Genomic DNA, 20,316 nt, shown 5'->3' on the forward strand with positions numbered 1-20,316 from the left:
GGGACAACAGTAAATAAACCAATATTTGATTATAGGGGTCTCAGAAGAAGAGAAAAAGAAAGGGTCTGAGAAAATATTTGAAGACATTATAGTTGAAAACTTCCCAACATGGGAAAGGAAAGAGTCAATCAAGTACAGGAAGTGCAGAGAGTCCCGTACAGGATAAAGCCAAGGAGAAACATGAAAAGACACATATTAATCAAACTATCAAAAAATAAATTCAAAGAAAAAATATTAAAAGCAGCAAGGGAAAAGCAACAAATAACATACAAGGGAATCTCCAAGATTAACAGCTGATCTTTCAGGAGAAACTCTCCAAGCCAGAAGGGAGTGGTAGGACATATTAAAGCGATGAAAGGGAAAAACCTACAACAAAGATTACTCTACACAGCAAGGATCTCATTCAGGTTCAACAGAGAAATTAAAACCTTTACAGACAAGCAAAAGCTGAGAGAATTCAGCACCACCAAACCAGCTTTACAACAAATGCTAAAGGAACTTCTCTAGGCAGGAAACACAAGAGAAGGAAAAGACCTACAAAAACAAACCCAAAACAATTAAGAAAACGGTAACAGTAACATACATATTGATAATTAACTTCAATGTAAATGGATTAAATGTTCCCACCAAAAGACACAGACTAGCTGAATGAATACAAAAACAAGACCCACATGTATGCTGTCTACAAGAGACCACTTCAGACCTAGGGACACATACAGACTGAAAGTGAGGGGATGGAAAAAGGTATTCCATGCAAATGGAAATCAAAAGAAAGCTGGAGTAGCAATACTCATATCAGACAAAACAGACTTTAAAATAAAGACTATTAAAAGAGACAAAGAAGGACACTACATAATGATCAAGGGATCAATCCAAGAAGAAGATATAACAATTGTGAATATTTATGTACCCAACATAGGAGCACGTCAATACATAAGGCAAACGCTAACAGCCATAAAAGGGGGAATCAACAGTAACAATAATAGTAGGGGACTTTTAACACCCACCCCACTTTCACCAAAGGACAGGTCATCCAAAATGAAAATAAAAAAGGAAACACAAGCTTTAAAAGACACATTAGACCAGATAGACTTAATTGATATTTATAGAACATTCCATTCAAAAACAACAGAATACAGTTTCTACTTAAGTGCTCATGGAACATTCTCCAGGATAGATCATATCTTGGGTCACAAATCAAGCCTCGGTAAATTTAAGAAAACTGAAATAGTAACAAGTATCTTTTCCGACCACAATGCTATGAGATGAGATATCAATTACAGGGAAAAAACTGTAAAAAATATAAACACATGGAGGCTAAACAATACTCTACTAAATAACCAAGAGATCACTGAAGAAATCAAAGAGGAAACCAAAAAATACCTAGAAACAAATGACAATGAAAACCAGATGGCCCAAAACCTATCGGATGCAGCAAAAGCAGTTCTAAGACAGACGTTTGTAACAATACAATCCTACCTCAAGAAACAATAAAAATCTCAAATAAACAACCTAAACTTACACCTAAAGCAATTAGAGAAAGAAGAACAAAAATCCCCCTGAAAGTTAGCGGAAGGAAAGAAATCATAAACATCAGATCAGAAATAAATGAAAAGTAAAGGAAACAATAGCAAAGATCAATAAAACTAAAAAAGCTGGTTCTTTGAGAAGATAAACAAAACTGATAAACCATTAGCCAGACTCATCAAGAAAAAAAGGGAGAAAACTCAAATCAACAGAATTAGAAATGCAAAAGGAGAAGTAACAACTGAAAGTGCAGAAATACAAAGGATCATGAGAGACTACCACAAGCAACTATATGCCAATAAAATGGACAACCTGGAAGAAATGAACAAATCCTTAGAAAAGCATAACCTTCTGAAACTGAGCCAGGAAGAAATAGAAAATATGAAGAGACCAATCACAAGCACTGAAACTGAAACTGATTAAGAATCTTCCAGCAAACAAAAGCCCAGGACCAGACAGCTTCACAGGTGAATTCTATTAAACATTTAGAGAAGAGCTAACACCCACCCTTCTCACACTCTTCCAAGACATAGCAGTGGGGGGAACACTCCCAAATTCATCCTACAAGGCCACCATCACCCTGATACCAAAACCAGACGAAGATGTCACAAAGAAAGAAAACTGCAGGCCAATATCACTGATGAACATAGATGCAAAAATCCTCAACAAAATACTAGCAAACAGAATCCAACAGCACGTTAAAAGGACCATACACCATGATCAAGTGGGGTTTATGACAGGAACACAAGGATTCTTCAATATACGCAAATCGATCAATGTGATACACCATATTAACAAACTGAGGATAAAAACAGTATGATCATCTCAATAGATGCAGAAAAAGCTTTTGACAAAATTCAAAACCCATTTATGATAAAAACTCTCCAGAAAGTGGTCATAGAGGGAACCTACCTCAACATAAGAAAGGCTATATATGACAAACCCACAGCCAACATCATTCTCAATGGTGAAAAACTGAAACCATTTCCTCTAAGATCAGGAACAAGACAAGGTTGCCTACTCTCACCACTATTATTCAACATGGTTTCGGAAGTTTTAGCCACAGCAATCAGAGAAGAAAAAGAAATAAAAGGTATCAAAATTGGAAAAGAGGAAGTAAAACTGTTACTGTTTGCAGATGACATGAAAGTATACATAGAGAATCCTAAAGATGCTACCAGAAAACTATCAGAGATAATCAATGGATTTGGTAAAGTAACAGGATACAAAATTAATGCACAGAAATCTCTTGCATTCCTATACACTAATGATGAAAAATCTGAAAAAGAAATTAAGGAAACAATCCCATTTACCACTGCAACAAAGAGAGTAAAATACCTAGGAATAAACCTACCTAAGGAGACAAAAGACCTGTATGCAGGAAACTGTAAGACACTGATGAAAGAAATTAAAGAGGATACAAACAGCTGGAGAGACATACCATGTTCTTGGATTGGAAGAATCAACCTTGTGAAAATGACTATACTACTACCCAAAGCAATCTACAGATTAAATGTAATCCCTAGCAAGCTACCAATGGCATTTTTCACAGAACTAGAACAAAAAATTTTACAATATGTATGGAAACACAAAAGGCCCCAAACAGCCAAAGCAATCCTGAGAAAGAAAAATGAAGCTGGAGAAATCAGGCTCCCTGACTTCACACTATACTACAAAGGTACAGTAATCAAGACAGTATGGTTGGTACTGGCTCAAAAACAGAAATATAGATCAATGGAACAGGATAGAAAGCCCAGAGAAATCCATGCACACATGGTCACCTTATCTTTGATAAAGGAGGCAAGGGTAAACAATGGAGAAAAGACAGCCTCTTCAGTAAGTGGTGCTGGGAAAACAGGACAGCTACATGTAAAAGAATGAAATTAGAACACTCCCTAACACCATACACAAAAATAAACTCAAAATGGATTAAAGACCTAAATGTAAGGCCAGACACTATAAAACTGTTAGAGGGAAACATAGGCAGGACACTCTATGACATAAATCACAGCAAGATCCTTTTTGACCCACCTCCTAGAGAAATGGAAATAAAAACAGAAATGATCAAATGGGACCTAATGAAACTTAAAAGCTTTTGCACAGCAAAGGAAACCATAAACAAGATGAAAAGACAACCCTCAGAATGGGAGAAAATATTTGCAAATGAAGCAATTGACAAAGGATTAATCTCCAAAATATGCAAGCAGCTCATGCAGCTCAATATCAAAAAAACAAACAACCCAATCCAAAAATGGGCAGAAGACCTAAATAGACATTTCTCCAAAGAAGATATACAGATTGCCAACAAACACATGAAAGGATGCTCAACATCACTAATCATTAGAGAAATGCAAATCAAAACCACAATGAGGTATCACCTCATAGCAGTCAGAATGGCCATCATCCAAAAATCTCCAAACAATAAATGCTGGAGAGGGTGTGGAGAAATGGGAACCATTTGCACACTGTTGGTGGGAATGTAAATTGATATGGCCACTAGAGGACAGTTTGGAGGTTCCTTAAAAAACTAAAAATAGAATTACCATATGATCCAGCAATCCCACTACTGGGCGTATACCCTGAGAAAATCATAATTCAAAAGGAGACACGTACCACAATGTTCATTGCAGCACTATTTACAATAGCCAGGACATGGAAGCAACCTAAATGTCCGTCGACAGATGAATGGATAAAGAAGATGTGGCACATATATATAATGGAGTATTACTTGGCTATAAAAAGAAATGAAATTGAGTTATTTGCAGTGAGGTGGATGGAGCTAGAGTCTGTCATACAGAGTGAAGTAACTCAGAAAGAGAAAAACAAATACCGTATGCTAACACATATATATGGAACCTAAAAAAAAAGTGCTTCTGATGAACATAGGGACAGGACAGGAATAAAGACACAGACGTAGAGAATGGACTTGAGGACCCGGGGAGTGGGTAGGGTAAGCTGGGATGAAGTAAAAGAGTAGCACTGACATATATACACTACCAAAGGTAAAACAGGTAGCTAGTGGGAAGCAGCTGCATAGCACAGGGAGATCAGCTCGGGGCTCTGACCACCTAGAGGTGTGGGATAGGGAGGGTGGGAGGGAGGTGTAAGAGGGAGGGGATATGGGGATATATGTATACATATAACTGATTCATTTTGTTATACAGCAGAAACTAAGACAACATTGTAAAGCAATTATACTCCAATAAAGATGCTAAAAAACAATAAAGAAATGAACAGATTCAGCAAGCAGGGAATCAGTAAGGACACAGGTGAACTAAACACCACCTTCAATCAAGTGGATATAATTGACATCTGAAGACTACTTCATCCAACAACAGCAGAATACACATTTTTGAAAGCTTACATGGGACCTTAAGCAAGATAGACCACATTCTTGAACATAAAACAAACCTTAACAAATTTAAAAGAGTAGAAATCATACAATGTCCATTCTCAGACTATGAAGGAATTAACGTATAAGTCAGTAACAGAAGGATATCTGGAAAATCACCAAATAAGTGGAAGTTAAACAACACACTTCTAAATAACGCATGGGTCAAAGAAGAAATATCAACAGAAATTTAAAATTATTTTGAAATAAACAGAAATGAAAACACAACTTATCAAATGTTGTGGGATACAGCAATAGTAGTGCATAGAGGGAAATTTATAGCATTAAATATATTAGGAAAGAAGATCTAAAATCAATAATATAAGTTTCTACCTTAGAAAACTAGGAAAAGATTCAATCCACAGCAAGGAAAAGAAATAATAAGAATTAGAGTAGAACTCAACGAAACTGAAAGCAGGAAATCAACAGAGAATATTAATTAAACCAAAAGCTGGTTCTTTAAAAAGATCCGCAAAACTGATAAGCCTCTAGTCAGGGAACTAAGAGAAAAAAAAGAGGACACAAATCACTATCAGAAACGAAAAAGGAGGTATCACTACAGATTCCATGAACATTTAAAAGGATAATAAAGGAATGCTATGAACAACTCTACATCCACTAATCTGATAACCTAGATGAAATGTATCTATTCCTTGAAAGGCACAATCTGCCAAAACTCACACAAGAAGAAGAAAACAATCTGAATAGGTCTGTATCTATTAAAGAAGTTGAACGGGTAATTAATAACCTTCCAAAATAGAAAGCACACAGATCCAGCTGGGGTTTACTGGTGAATACCACAAAACTTTAAGTAAGAAATTATACCAATTCTCTCCAATCCCTTTCAGAAGATAGAAAACAGAAAATACTTCCTAACTCATTCCAAGAGGTCAGCATTATCTTAATCCTAAAACCAGACAAAAACATTACCAAAAAGGAAAACAAACAAAAATACAGACATCTCAAATAAACACTGATGCAAAAATCCTCAACAAAATATTAGCTCATTGAATCCAACAATGTATAGAAAGAATTATACATCATGACCAAGTGTATTCAACCCCACTATGCAAGGCTGGTTTAACATTAAAATATCTATTAATGTAACACATCAAATCACATGATCTTATCGATATATTGTGAAAAAGTATTTGACAAAATCCAATACCCATTCATGATAAAAACTCTGTAAATTGGGAACAGTGGAGAACTTCTTCAACTTATAAAGAATATCTACAGAAACCCTGAAACTAATATAATTAATGGTGAGAAACTTTTAGTTTTCCCACTAAGATCAGGTACAAGGAGGCAAGGATGTCCCTTCTCTCACCATTCCTTTTCAACATCATACTGGAATTTCTAGCTAATGCAGTAAGACAAGAAAAAGACATAAACAGTATACAGATTGAGAAGAAATAAAGCTGTCCATGTTCACAGATGACATGATCATCTATATAGAAAATTTGAAAAAATCAACAAAATAACTCCTGCATCTAATAAATGATTTATAGTAAAGTTGCAGGATACAAGGCTTATACACAAAAGACAATCACTTTTCTATAAACCAACAATGAACAAGGGATTTCCCTGGTGGTCCAGGGGTTAAGACTCTGTGCTTCCACTGCAGGGGGCAAAGGTTTGATCCCTGGTCAGGGAACTAAGATTCCACATGCTATACGGTGCGGCAAAAACAAACAAACAAACCAGAAGTGGAATTTGAAATTAAAAACCATTTACATTAGCATCCCCCAAAATGAAATACTTAATGCATAAATCTAACAAAATACGTACAAGACTTGTATGAGGAAAACTATCAAACTCTGATGAATGAAATTAAAGAAATAAATATAGATAATCCATGTTTGTAAATTGGAAGATTCAAGGCTGTCACATGTCAGTTTTTCCCCAGCTGGCCTATAGATTCAATGCAATCCCTATTAATATCCCAGCAAGTTATTTTGTGGATATTAACAAAATGGTTCTAAAGTTTACATAGACAGGCAAAAGACCCAGAATACCCAACACAGTACTGAGGGAGAATAAAAGTTAGAGGACTGACATTATCTGACTTCAAGATCTTCTATAAAGCTACACTAAGAAAGACGGTGTGGTACCAGCAAAAAAAAAAAATACGTCAATGGAACAGAATAGATGACTTTGGTTATGGCAGTGACTTTTAAGATATATCAAAGATTCATGAAAGAAAGCATTGATAAGCTGGGCCTCATTAAAATTAAAAACATCTACTCTGAAAAATAAAATGTCAAGAGAATGAGAAGACAAGTCACAGAGTAAGAGACAATATTGTAAAAGATACCTGATAAAGGACTGATACCTATAATGTACAAAAACCTCTTTTTTTCTTTATATGTGTCATATTTTTCATTAATAGGTTTCTTCTTTAGATAAAATATACAAAGAACTATTAAAAAATCAACAATAAGAAAATAAACAACCTGATTTAAAAATGTTCCAAGGACCTCAACAGACACTTCCCCAAGGAAGATATACAGATGGCAAATCAGCATATTAAAAGATGCTCCACGCCGTAAGTCACCACAGGGAAATGCAAGTTAAAAATACGAGATACCACTACACACCCAGTAGCATGGCCAATATCCAGAACACTGACAACACCAAGTGCTGGGGAGGACACGGAGCAACAGGAAACCTCATTCATTACTGATGGGAATGCAAAATGGTACAGCCACTTGGGAAAACAATTTGGCAGTTTCTTATAAAACTAAGCATACTCTTCCCATATGATCCAGCAATTGTACTCCTTGGTATTTACCCGAGGGAATCAAAAACATGTCCACACAAAAACCTGCACACAAATGTTTACAGCAGCCTTATTCATAATTGCTAAAACTTGGAAGAAACTAAGTTTATCTATTCAGTAGGCTCAATGGATACACAAACAGTGGTATATCCAGACAATGGAATATTACTCAGTATTGAAAAAAAAAGACATGAAAAAACCTTACGTGCATATTACTAAGTGAAAGGTTACATACTGTATGATTCCAACTATATGACATTCTGGTAAAGGTAAAACTATGGAGACAATAAAAAGATCAGTGGTTGCCAGGATCTGTGTTTGGGAGAAGGGAGAGGTAAGGAGGGAAGAACAGGCAGAGAACAGAGGATTTTTAGGTCAGTGAAAAAAGGCTATATGATACTATAATGATGGACACATATCATTATATATTTGTCCAAATCCACAGAATGCACAACACCAAGAATGAACCCTACTGTAAACTATGCACTTTGGGTGATTATATGATGTATCAACGTAGGTTCACCAGTTGTAACAAATGGACCACTCAGGTGGTACTTACCACTTTTTGGCCACATATTTAATTTACACACACATGCAAGTGTGCGTATGTGTTTATACCTAATTTTTTTAATACCTAATTCTTTTAATAGCAGCTTAGTATTCCACTGAATGGATGACTTAATTTAACTAGGCTGATTTATATATATATATAGGCTTTTCCCCACCTTTTGCTGTTACAAACAATACTGCATAAATTATCCTTATACATATTTATCTTTAATACACATGTCCAAGTGTATCTGTATCAGAAATTGCTAAAAGTAAAAATGCTGGATTAAAAAGTTTGTATGCTTCAATTCAAAAAGCAATTTAAATGGATATATCCAACTCGAACCACCTACTCAGTATTAGTAGTGTCTTAAACAGGAAAGAAAGTTTAATAAAAATAGTTAATGACTGAAGAGGTTATCTCATTCCTGGCCTTGTTTCCTGCAGTTTTGAATTTTACTTTCATTAGCACTTTAATCACATGGTAGGAACATAAAGAGGAACAGAAGTATTTCAATTTTAATTATGTTGTAGGACTAAAGGACTGATGTGGGATGAAGTAAGATTTCTGGATTACTTTTTTTTTTTTTAAGATCTTTATTTTTGGCTGCATTGGGTCTTCACTGCTGCATGCAGGTTTCCTCTAGTGGCGGCGAGCTTGTGCTACTCTTCTTTGCGGTGCGCGGGCTTCTCATTGTGGTGGCTTCTCCTGTTGTGGAGCATAGGCTCTAGGTGCTCAGGCTTCGGTAGTTGTGGCTCGTGGGCTCTAGGACACAGGCTGGATTACTTTTGCATGATTATAACCTCTCCAATGTTTTTTTTTTAAATTTTTTATTGGAGTATAATTGACTTACAATGTGTGTTAGTTTCACATGTACAGCAAAGTGAATCAGTTATACATATACATATATCCACTCTTTTTTTTAAAGTGTATTTTTGACTCATTTTGGGTCTTTGTTGCTATGCGCAGGCTCTCTCTAGTTGCGGTGAGCAGGGGCCACTCTTAATCGTGGTGTGTGGGCTTCTCACTGCGGTGGCCTCTCTTGTTACGGAGCACGGGTTCTGAGCACGCAGGCTTCAGTAGTTGTGGCCTGTGGGCTCAGTAGTTGTGGCTCGCAAGCTCTAGAGCGCAGGCTCAGTGGTTGTGGCGCACAGGCTTAGCTGCTCTGAGGCATGTGGGATCTTCCTGGACCAGGGCTCGAACCTGTGTTCCCTGCATTGGCAGGCGGATTCTTAACCACTGTGCCACCAGGGAAGCCCCATATATCCACTCTTTTAAAAGATATATGATATCTTTTCATGAAGAAAATACAAAGCTTTATTGAGCATTATAGATGAGCTAAATAGAAGGATATATTATATATTCATGGAAAAGAAGGCTAAATTCTTCCCCAAACTAATATACAGATTCAGTGCAATTCAAATATAGACTGCAGATGGATTTTTCAACAAACTTGATAAGCTAATTCTAATTTTTTTTTTTTTGGCCACACCCCATGGCATGTGGGATCCTAGTTCCCCAACCGGGGATTGAACCCACACCCCCTGCACTGGAAGGTGGAGTCTTAACCACTGGATCACTGGGGAAGTCCCAAGCTAATTCTAAATTCTGTGGAAGACTAAACAGCTCCCCCACCCACCAACAAAAAAGAGAAGAAAAAAGTGGTAGATGCACTTGCTCTACAGATATTAAGACTTGCTATAGAGTTAAAACATCCTATAGTAAAGAAGACAAGTGGCACTGGTGCCAGGACAAACAGACCAACAGATAAGAGAGACCAGAAATAGAAACTTGATATATGACAGATATGGCACTGCCTATTAGTAGGGGGAAGGATCCAATAAGTGGTGCTGTTAACAATCAGTAATCCATATGGAAAAAATAAAAGTGGAACAAAAATCAGTTTGTTTTACGAACAAAACTGCAAAACGTTTAGAATAAAATCAAGAGAAAAATCTTTCAGATAAGGGTGGGGAGGAGTTTTTAAAAACACCACCACGAAAAGAATGATAAATTCGATTGTATTAAATTTTGGAACATCTGTTCACCAAAACACCATAAAAAAAGTGAAAAACCACCATAAACTAGGAGATACTGGCCAAAAATAAAATTCAAAAAGAAGTGTCACTGAAAATTTTATTACTCAATAACAAGTTATATAAGAGTATATGGTTAAAATTAGTTTGTAATGGAATATTCAGCGTTATTTCTCTAACCTCTCAAATGCTCAAAATATCTCTCTTATAGTCACAGAACACATGAATCCTATAGACTAATTTGCCCAAGAGCCTTTTTATAGCACATCAATATCAAAGGCCCATTTCTGTATACCCTAAAGAAACTCTTGCACAATAGCTGAGGGGCAAGAAAGTTTGTACTAGCAGTATGCCTAATATCAAAAATATGGAAACAACTAAAATATCTACTGGCAGAAGAAAAAGAAGTGGTAGAATTACCAAGAAAAGTATAAGAATGCTAATAAGCAAACACAGTCCAAGGTAAAGGTCACCTCTAGGATGAAGGCAAGGGAACAGGATTGGAGGTTTTTAAAAGTTTTTTGCTTTCTCAGGTATTCATTACATGTATTATTTTCTATGTATTAAATACATCATAAACCTTTGGCTGTAAGACCATAATACATGTGGTCTTATTCATCTGCCGTGAAATGACCTCCAGGAACTTGAAAGTAAGCGAAATTGAGTAAAAGGACTATAATGGCCTCCAGGCCTATTAGATTTAACTAAAACCCGACTGAGAGCACTAGCAGTTTGAAAGAATGTACCTAATCCATCAAAAGGATTTAAGTAGTTCATGGAAGCATAGAAAATGAGCCAAAGACAAACATTGACAATACCTGTTTAAGCACTGCTAGAGGGAAAAAACCTAAACTAATGTTAGGTGACAATTCTCCATGGGTCTCACTTCTGCAGATACAGTGAGTAGAGGTACTATCTGCCTTTGCTTCAGACTATCTTTTCAAAGATGTGTGAATAGGGAAACCCTTGAAAGATATGGTATCTCTCCTTTGAAGTTGGGTTTGTTTACTTAACGAGTATAACAAAGACACTGTGTCCCTCCCTGGCAAAAGTCAGGCAGGATTATCGCCCATTATAAAAGACTGGGGTTCCCCAAAACTCAGGGTTCCAATATTGGGATGCAAACCCACTGAGTGTGCAATATTCACCTGAGCAGCTTAGCACCACCCCCATGGGACTTGGGAAGCAAGGGGAACTGACACAAACATGAAGCTCATGCTACTTTATTGTGCTGTGAGTAACAGTCCTTTGTCTCTGACCTAGCAGTCTTATGTCTTCTGGCAGCATTCATATAACTTGCTAGCTAGGGTTAAATCTCACACTCTTCATATTTCTTGACAGCAACAAAGTAGTCTAGTCCTTTTGGCAAGGCTATTCCTCTGATGTAGGATGCTTCCAAGGTGATGCTGTTAGCATTTATTCATCTATTCTTTCATTCAACAAATATTTACTGGGTACTTACTCTATCTTAGGAACTTCTAGATTCCTGAACGTATCAGTGAACAAACAAAAAAAGTACAAATAGGAGACAAATTATAATCAGGAAATAAGTGTTATTAAGAAAAGTAAAATAGCATAAGGATACAGTGATGGAAGGGTTGGTATTTCATTTAGAGTGCTCAGGGAAGGCTTCACAGAAGAGGTGACCTGAAGTAAGGAGCAGGCTCCAGGAACATCTGGAGGAAGAGTGTTCCAGATAAAAGGAAGAGCAGATGCAAAGCCCTTGAGGCATAGATATTCTTAATATACTTAAAACATAGGAGGTCGAGGTATTAAGGAGCTTGTGAGTGAGAAAGAATAGAAAATAAATCTGGAGAAGCCACGAACAAAATCATGCACAGCTCTGTAAAACCTCTGTATGTTGTTCTAAATAGGATGTTAGACTTTTATAAAGTTTTGAACTCATTTGATTTGTATCTTTTTAAAGGATCACTTTGGTTACTGTGTGAACAGATTATTAGAGTGGATGGGAAGGATAAGAGTGGAAGTAGGGAAATTAGAAGACTATAGCAGTAAGAAAGGATTAACGTCTGAGAAATATACTTTGAATGTAGTGTTTACAGGATTGCTGATTGACTGCTGATATCTACAGTATGAGATTGAGAGAGGAACGAGTCAGGATAGCTTCAAGTTTCTGCCCTGAGCAAATGTATAAGTGATATACCATTTACTTATATGGGAAACACTGGCATTAGACTTAATTAGAGTGGAGGAAGGGGGATAATCCTAACTGAAGTTCCAATTATGGGAGGACCAGAGAGGCTGAATGAATACATGCTATTAGCCTGGTACTTGCCCAGGTCATTACAATAAGTCCCCAACAACGTACATAGCCTGAGAATATATGTTTCTTGCGACCTTAAGTAACCTAATTAATCAGATCTATTGGCAGGGAACCTTTCACAATCTGTGTCTAACTTGAATATTTCAAACTATATTTATTTATTTGCTGTGGTATGGCTGTATTGGGACTTGCTGGAAGAAAAATTCCCAGATGATCTAGAAGGTTTTTTATTTTCTCTTTACCCCCTGCTCCCATATTCAAGTTTTTAAGATAAAAACAATTAAATTTTAGGTTTATCCAAGAATGCGAGGGCACACACTGCTGAATTGATCAAGTCTGAATTTCATTAACCTTCTACCTCCTTTTTAATAAATCTGTAGTTCTATCTAAACTTCTCTTCAGTCTAGAAAAATGAAGTAATTCCTCTTTCAGTGTAATCCCTGTGTCCTTGATAGTCTCCTTTGGGTCTTTATCAATTATTCTCTCTGTCCCAAATCTTTAACTTCTCACTTTCTTTAACCCTTCAAATTTTAAACATATTTATTTCCTTGGCCCTCCACCTTCTAGCTCCACCTGCTCTCTAAAGGAAGGCCTCTGTAGTCAAACTTTTGAAAGGAGCTCAGACAAAAAGAAAAATGTTGTTTCTTCTACTGTCATGAATGCCTCCTAATCCCACTGAAACTATGCTAGGGGTATCAATTACCTTTACAGAGATGAATCCAGGATTCATCCAGGTCCTTTATTGGACCATGTAATTGCAATACATTAATTAACTACTCCTTCACCTACCTTTTTAACTCTCCTTCTCAGGCTTCTGAGACATTATTGCCCTTTCCTAGTTCTCCTATCTGTTCTTCTTCAACACCCTGTCTTTTAACATTTAGTGATCCTCAGTGTTCCAGCTTTGAATACTATTCTTCTTACAAAGTAATTCAAACTTCTCTCATAGTTTTAATTTCCATCGTTAGATAATGACTCCCAACTTTAAGTTCAGTCCATATCTCTCCCTGAGCCTCAGATTTAGAAACAATATTTGAAGAGACAATGGTGGAGAAATTTCTAAATCTGTTCAAAGATATCAGCCAGATTCAAAAAGCTCTATAAACCCAATAAAAAAACCTAGTACCTAGGCATAGCATAATAAAACAGCGAAAAGCCAAAGATAGACAGCATTTCTCAATAGCAATGATGGAAAAGTGTAGATAATGGTGACATCTTTTAAAGTGGTGAAAGAAAATAAATGACAACTTAGAATGTGACAGTCAGCAAAACATCCTTCAAATATGGAGGAAATAAAAGATGTTTCCAGAAAAACGACAACGAAGATTCACCAACAGCAATAAGCAGCCAATGATCCTACATGGTAGTATGGTAATAAACAAGGGATTAAAGAACAGCCAAAAGCATAAGTAGACGGATAAACTGAAATCAATGTTGACTGTTTAAAATATTATTTTGGGAGGTTATAAATACATACACACAGAATGAATTTCATGACAACAACAACACAAACGGTAAATGAACAAGAGATAAATGGCATTAAGGTATTGTAGGATCCATGCATTTTCCAGAAGTGGTTTAAAAAACAATCAATTTAGGGTAGATTCTAAGGAGTTAACAATGCGTATTGTGACCTCTAGGATTACAATAAAAGCACTGAACTGTATTATTAATTATCTAATAAAAAAGAAAAATTAAGTAGTTAAATATACCTGACTAAGGCAAGTGGAGGAAATAATGAACAAAGAAAAATGGGGCAAACAGAAAACAAGTAAGATGGTAGATTTATACTATATCAATAATTGCAGTAAAAGGAAGGAGACAAAATACTCTAAAACACAAAAACACCCTGAGAAAAAAACGAAACCCAACTGCATATGGTTTAAAAGAGACATCTTATATATGACATATAAATGTTGAAAGTACAAGGATGGGAAAGCACACACTGTGTAAACGTTAGCCAAAAGAAAATATCAGACATAGTAGACTTTTAGGCAAAAAGTATTACCAGAGATAAGGAAGGATATTTCATAATGACAAGAGAGTCAATTCAACATAAAGGTATGACAATTATAAAATTACAAGCAATATATAATAGCCTCAAAATATATAAAGTAAATAACTGATGGAATTAAAACAAGATGATTCTACCATCAAAGTTGGAGATTTTTAAACATACCTTGCTCAGTTACTGACAAGCAGATTTTTTTAAAGTTAATAAGGATAACAAACCTGACCTAATATATAGAAAGAACACTACACACAACATCTAAGAATATGAAGTCTTTTCAAGTGCACATGGCACACGGACCTTATGTTGAGTCATTAAATAAGCCTCAACAAATGTTAACGAATGAAATCATTCAGAGTATATCCTTAGAATATCTGCAATAAAAAGAAAAGTAGAAAACCCCAAATGTTTAAAAATCAATCCATTTCTGAATAATAATGAAAATATGGCATATCATCATTTTGCCAATGACTAATGTCAGAAGCAGGGTAGTACACAGCAATTGACTGCACTATCCATTCAACTTCTAGTATGTTTGAAATTTTCCATAAAAAAGGAATAAAAACCAAAATCCTGTAAAAACACTTTCTAAAAAGAATTAGAAAATCAGCATAGTCCTGAATCTGTTAAAGAAATCGATCTGTAGCTCAAAATCATCTGATAAAGAAAATTCTGGGCTCAGATGGCTTCACCAGGAAATTCTACCAAACATTTAAGAAAAACAACAAATTTTAAACTTTTCCACAAACTGCAAAAAAGAAACACTGCCCAATTTGTTTCATGGAGTTAGCATACCTTGATTACAACACCTGCCTGGGATTTTATGGGAAAAGAAAATTATATGCCAATCTCTTCCATGAACACAGACATAAGAATCCTAGATAAAATATTATTAAACCCAATTTTATGTGTGCATATGTTTATATGTGTATGTATAATGAGTATTATATGGCAACCAAGATGGGTTTATTCAAGACTGCAAGGTTGCAAACCAATTATTACAATTTACCAATCAACAGAATCAACAAGGAAAAAAATTAGAATCATCTCAATTACTGCAGAAGCATGTCATAAAAAACAGTAATGTGGGAATAATAGATAGATACCTTAATCTGTTAAAAGGATCTATGAAAACATACAGCAAATATCATAGTTAATGATGAATGCAATGAATATAGAAAGCTTTCCCCTGAGATAAGGAACAAAATAAGAAAGTCAATCCCCCCTGCACTAGAAGTCCTAGCCAGTGTGACAAGAAACAGACATTTAAAAAATTTACAGATTTTAAGTACAGAGTTAATAAATTAGTTTAACAATGTCTCTGGATATAAGATCAATTTACAAAATATACTTATAATAATTAATAACTAAATAAACTTACAAAAATTAAATACCTAAGAATAAATCTAACAAAAGATAAATGAATGAATTTACCATTTCATGGATTAGAAGATTCAGTATTGTCAAGATGTTAACTTCCTCCAAATTAATTTATGAATGCAATACAATGTCAATCAAAATTCTAGAAGTTTTGTGGAAATTGATAAGCTGACTCTAAAATTTACATAGGTCCAAGAACAACAAGATCTTAAAGGACAAAGCTGGGGAACATAACTCCCAGATCCCAGAAATATTATATAACTACTGTTATTTTAAAAGTGTGGTACCGGTATAAAAATAGACAAATAGGCTAAGGGAACAGAACAGAGAATAGAAATAGATCCACACACATACAGTCACATGACAAAGCTGAAAATGCAATGCACTTGTTTCAGAAAGCATAGATTTTTTTACTATATGGTGCTGGATCACTGGCTATCCAGATTTGGGGGTTGTGGTGCAGGGAGGGAACCCTTGACCTCCTAATCTTATACCACTTACAAAAATCAAACATGAAAGAAAAAATAATAAAGTTTCTAAAAGACAACATAAAATATCTTCATGGCTTGGTGAGGATACTCAAAGATTTCATATACATGACACAAAAAGCACTAACCACAGAGGGAACGATCACTAAATCACTCTTCTATTAAAATTAAGAACTCTTATTCAGCAAAAGACATTATTAAAAGAGTGAAAAGACAGACCACCAGAGAGAAGATATCTGCAATATATATATCCAACAAAGGACTTATTTCCAAAATAAACAAAAAGAAAATGGCTATAAATCAATAAGAAAAAGACAACTCAATATTAGATGTGCAAAATACTTGAATAGGTGCTTTACAAAACAGAATTTCTAAATGGTCAATAAGCATGTAAAAAAAGGTGCTCAACAGCAGTAGTAATCAGGAAAGTATAAAATAAAATCACAATAAAATACTACTTTACTTCCACTAAGTGACTAAATTGGAGGAAAAAAGGGGGAGGGGGAAAAGGGGGGGTGCAATACCAAGTATTCAGGAAAATTCCCACGACTAGTGGGAATGTAAACCTGGTACACCGCTTTGGATTTTTTTGTTTGTAAGTAAAAGTGACACTCCATAAAAATGCACTGTGTTTAACCTGTGGTTTCTTGTGTCTTCTGGCACATGAATGTGTACCCAGGTTTGCGAAACAACAAACAAGATTTAAGTCCAAGATGGTTTGCAGGACATAAAACCCCGACAGTCTGGCTCTTGTTCTCTTTGCCCCTCTTTTTCACCCTCCATGTTGTTTTCCCCCTAGATCATGCATACCTCTGCTCATACTGTTCCCTGCCATGGACTAAATGTTTGTGTCACCCCTGCCCCCCCCCAAATTATATGAAACCCAAACCCCCAATGTGATGCTATTTGGAGATGGGGTCTTCAGGAGGTAATTAGGTCATGAAGGGTGTGGTCCTGGTATGACAGGATTAGTGCCCTTTATGAGAGACACCAGAGAGCTTGCTCACTTGGGCGTTCTCTGGCACTGAGACAAAGCAGCTGTCTGTAATCCAAGAAGAGAGCCCTCACTAGGAATCAACCGTGCTGGCACCCTAACCTTGGGACTTCCAAGCCTTCAGAACTGTGAGGAAAAAAACCTGTTATTTAATCCACCCAGTTTATGGTATTTTGTTATGGCAGACTATGCTGACTAAAATTCCCTCTGTTTAAAACATTCATCCCCTCGCTCCTCCTGTGTTTTCCCCCCCAATTTTCATCACCAGCCCCACCCTCTTCAATTAGTTAACAGTTTTTCTCATCCTTGAAAAGTTCAGGTGTATCTTAAGAAAAAACACAAACTCTCATCTTCCACAACGACTTCAATACCCCTATCCTGTGCTCCCAATCACTATGAGCACGTATCTATTACGCCATCATAAACTCTTTTAGAACATAAACTATGGTTTATGTTCCTTTGTATCCCTCTACTGGATAATGAAAATGTAACTAACACCTTTTCCCCTTTATCATCAAAAAATTTAAAGTCAAATTTATGACTCAATTATTAAACCTGTTTAGGACATTATGACATATATGTATTGTCTCATTCCGGATTTGATTATAAATCTTATTCTCCTGGGTTTCTGTTGTTCTTTGACTGGTAAAGGGCAGATGGTCCTAATGTTCTCATCTAACACATCCGATTCCTATAAATATGAATAATATATTGAAAAATATTTATTTTCTCACCTGATTGGCTTGGCTTTGCAGGTAGACTCTTCTGGCATTCAGATCTTCAAAGGGAGAAGGCCTTGAGCTTCTGTAAGGCTCACTGGTTATAACTGTCTCTTGCTGGAAGAGATGATCTTTCACTAGAGAACTGGAAGTATCCTCTTCAGCTGCCTAATGGGAACAATCCCCAACTCATTAGTTACCAGAATGTAAAAAACAACAACAAAATAAGATACCTTCACTCTAACAAAAATTTAGCAAATCAGTAAGTAGGTACCACCACCATCAATGTGTATGGCAATTCCCCAAACTCAAATGTGCGTTAGGAAGCCATGTCAAAATAAAATAATATGAATTAAAAATAAAAATCAACTTTATAAGCAAAATGGACTTTCTTAAAAAAAATAACATAGGAAGAATTAGAAGGCTATCCATGCCAAGTGAGAAAGATATCTAATTACAATAAAGCTGTTAATTATAACTAAAAGTGATATATGTACACAGAAAATGAAGAAATTATGAGGAAAAAATACAAATCAATAAAATTGTTACTTTGCAAGTTTTTTTTAAAGAACTTTTTTCTTTTTACACAGTACCAAGGATTGTGCTGTATGATACGAGGGATCGAAGAAGGAAGACAGTAGTCCACGTAATTTTAAAAGTAATTGAATGAGTGAATTAATTAATTAGCCTGAACTTGCTGATTATTTAGAAGGATTCAAACCATATACAAGACTCAGTGAAGGAGATATGCTCAATCAATGACAGTCACTAACAAAATGCTTTTGGAATTTCATAAACAATATTTCTGTGAAATAAATGTTGAATAAGTGAAACTTAGCACATTACAAAACAGAAAGTCCTGAAAAGGTTTTGTTTCTTTTTTTTTTTTTTTTAAGAAATGAGATAACTCTTTGCTATTATTTTTCCTGTTAGTATATAATTATTTGGGAAGAAAAAGTGACAGCCAACTAAAATTACAGAAATACCTTTACTGGCTCACTCTAAAGTAATTTAGAGTAATCATTATAGGGCTAATAATTTTAAAGGTAGAAACACTTACAAGCTTTTTTATAAAAATAAAAAACATTAAAATTTGGTATTACTTCTAATATTAAGCAATAAAGTTAATAAAAGTTATTAAAATTTGGTATTACTTCTAATATTAAGCAATAAAGTTCATAAAAGTTATAGCTAAGATATTATAAATTTATAAATGCATGTTCTGGTTCTTGCTCTGAAACAAAGAAGCTTTGTGACATTTAATTTTTCTGGAACTCAGTTTTTTCAATTCAATAATTATAATACCTATACTGTTTTATGACATGGATTGTCATAAGGATTTAGTGAGATGGTAATATATGTGAAAATGCTCTGAAAACTAAAAGCTGTTATTTTATCAGGAAGCAATTAAACTTTAAAAAATGTATCTGAGAGTCTCTTGTCACTTAAAACTACATGTGTCAAACCCAGTTAACTGCTATTTTTAGCTAATTTTCCTAATAGTTATATCAATGTGTTATGACAGTTAATGCTAAGTTATTGGAAAGGAGGTGGCTAAATAATGGTATTCAGCAAACATTCTTTCAAAATTAATGATCAAAACTGGGGAGAGTAAAAAGAATTCAGGAAGCATATTTATTTGTTCCAGGGAGTTTTCAAAATAAATGACCCAAGTAACTGTCAAAAATCATAAGCAAACTGAATAGAAGAAAACAACAATAACAACAAAAAGGTTTAGAGAAAGGGCCTAGGTTGGAACCTTGTCTTATCCAACTTGGGTATGAAATTTAAGCAATTAACTTCTCTAAATCACAGCTCCTTTTTATTATAAACTGGGTATAGTATTTGTATTAAAAATCTCAGGGTTAGTTGAGATACTCAAGAGATTAAAAACTATAAACAAGCATAAACTGTATTAGTAGTGATCATAAAGTAATTATGCTTTTAATGGTGACAACTATTTTGATCAGGTTGTCTTTACTGTATTCTAATCTAACTGAGAAGTCATTTAAGAATTGTAAAATATAATAAAGCTTACTTAAAAATCTGTATCTGAACAAATACAAAATGTTTACATGACCCAGTGTTTTACTGTACTGACTGAGGTTAATTCTACTTACATTAAACAGTAATAAATTTCATTTTGATTAAAAA

At 35.1% G+C, this 20,316-nt stretch overlaps 1 protein-coding gene across 2 annotated transcripts in view; it reads right to left on the reverse strand.

Moving 5' to 3' along the window:
• Window positions 1–20,316, reverse strand: part of SPRED1 (sprouty related EVH1 domain containing 1) — a 119,691-nt gene that overhangs the window by 12,496 nt on the left and 86,879 nt on the right. For both annotated transcript variants that reach the window (XM_029237318.1, XM_029237317.1), the window contains one exon: window positions 18,178–18,330. In XM_029237318.1, coding sequence (XP_029093151.1) covers window positions 18,178–18,330 — 153 coding nt within the window. The remainder of the gene's footprint in view (window positions 1–18,177; window positions 18,331–20,316) is intronic.

Source organism: Monodon monoceros, unplaced genomic scaffold, assembly GCF_005190385.1.
Source record: "Monodon monoceros isolate NGI ecotype Baffin Bay Population unplaced genomic scaffold, NGI_Narwhal_1 Super_Scaffold_21, whole genome shotgun sequence".
Classification (NCBI taxonomy): domain Eukaryota; kingdom Metazoa; phylum Chordata; class Mammalia; order Artiodactyla; family Monodontidae; genus Monodon; species Monodon monoceros.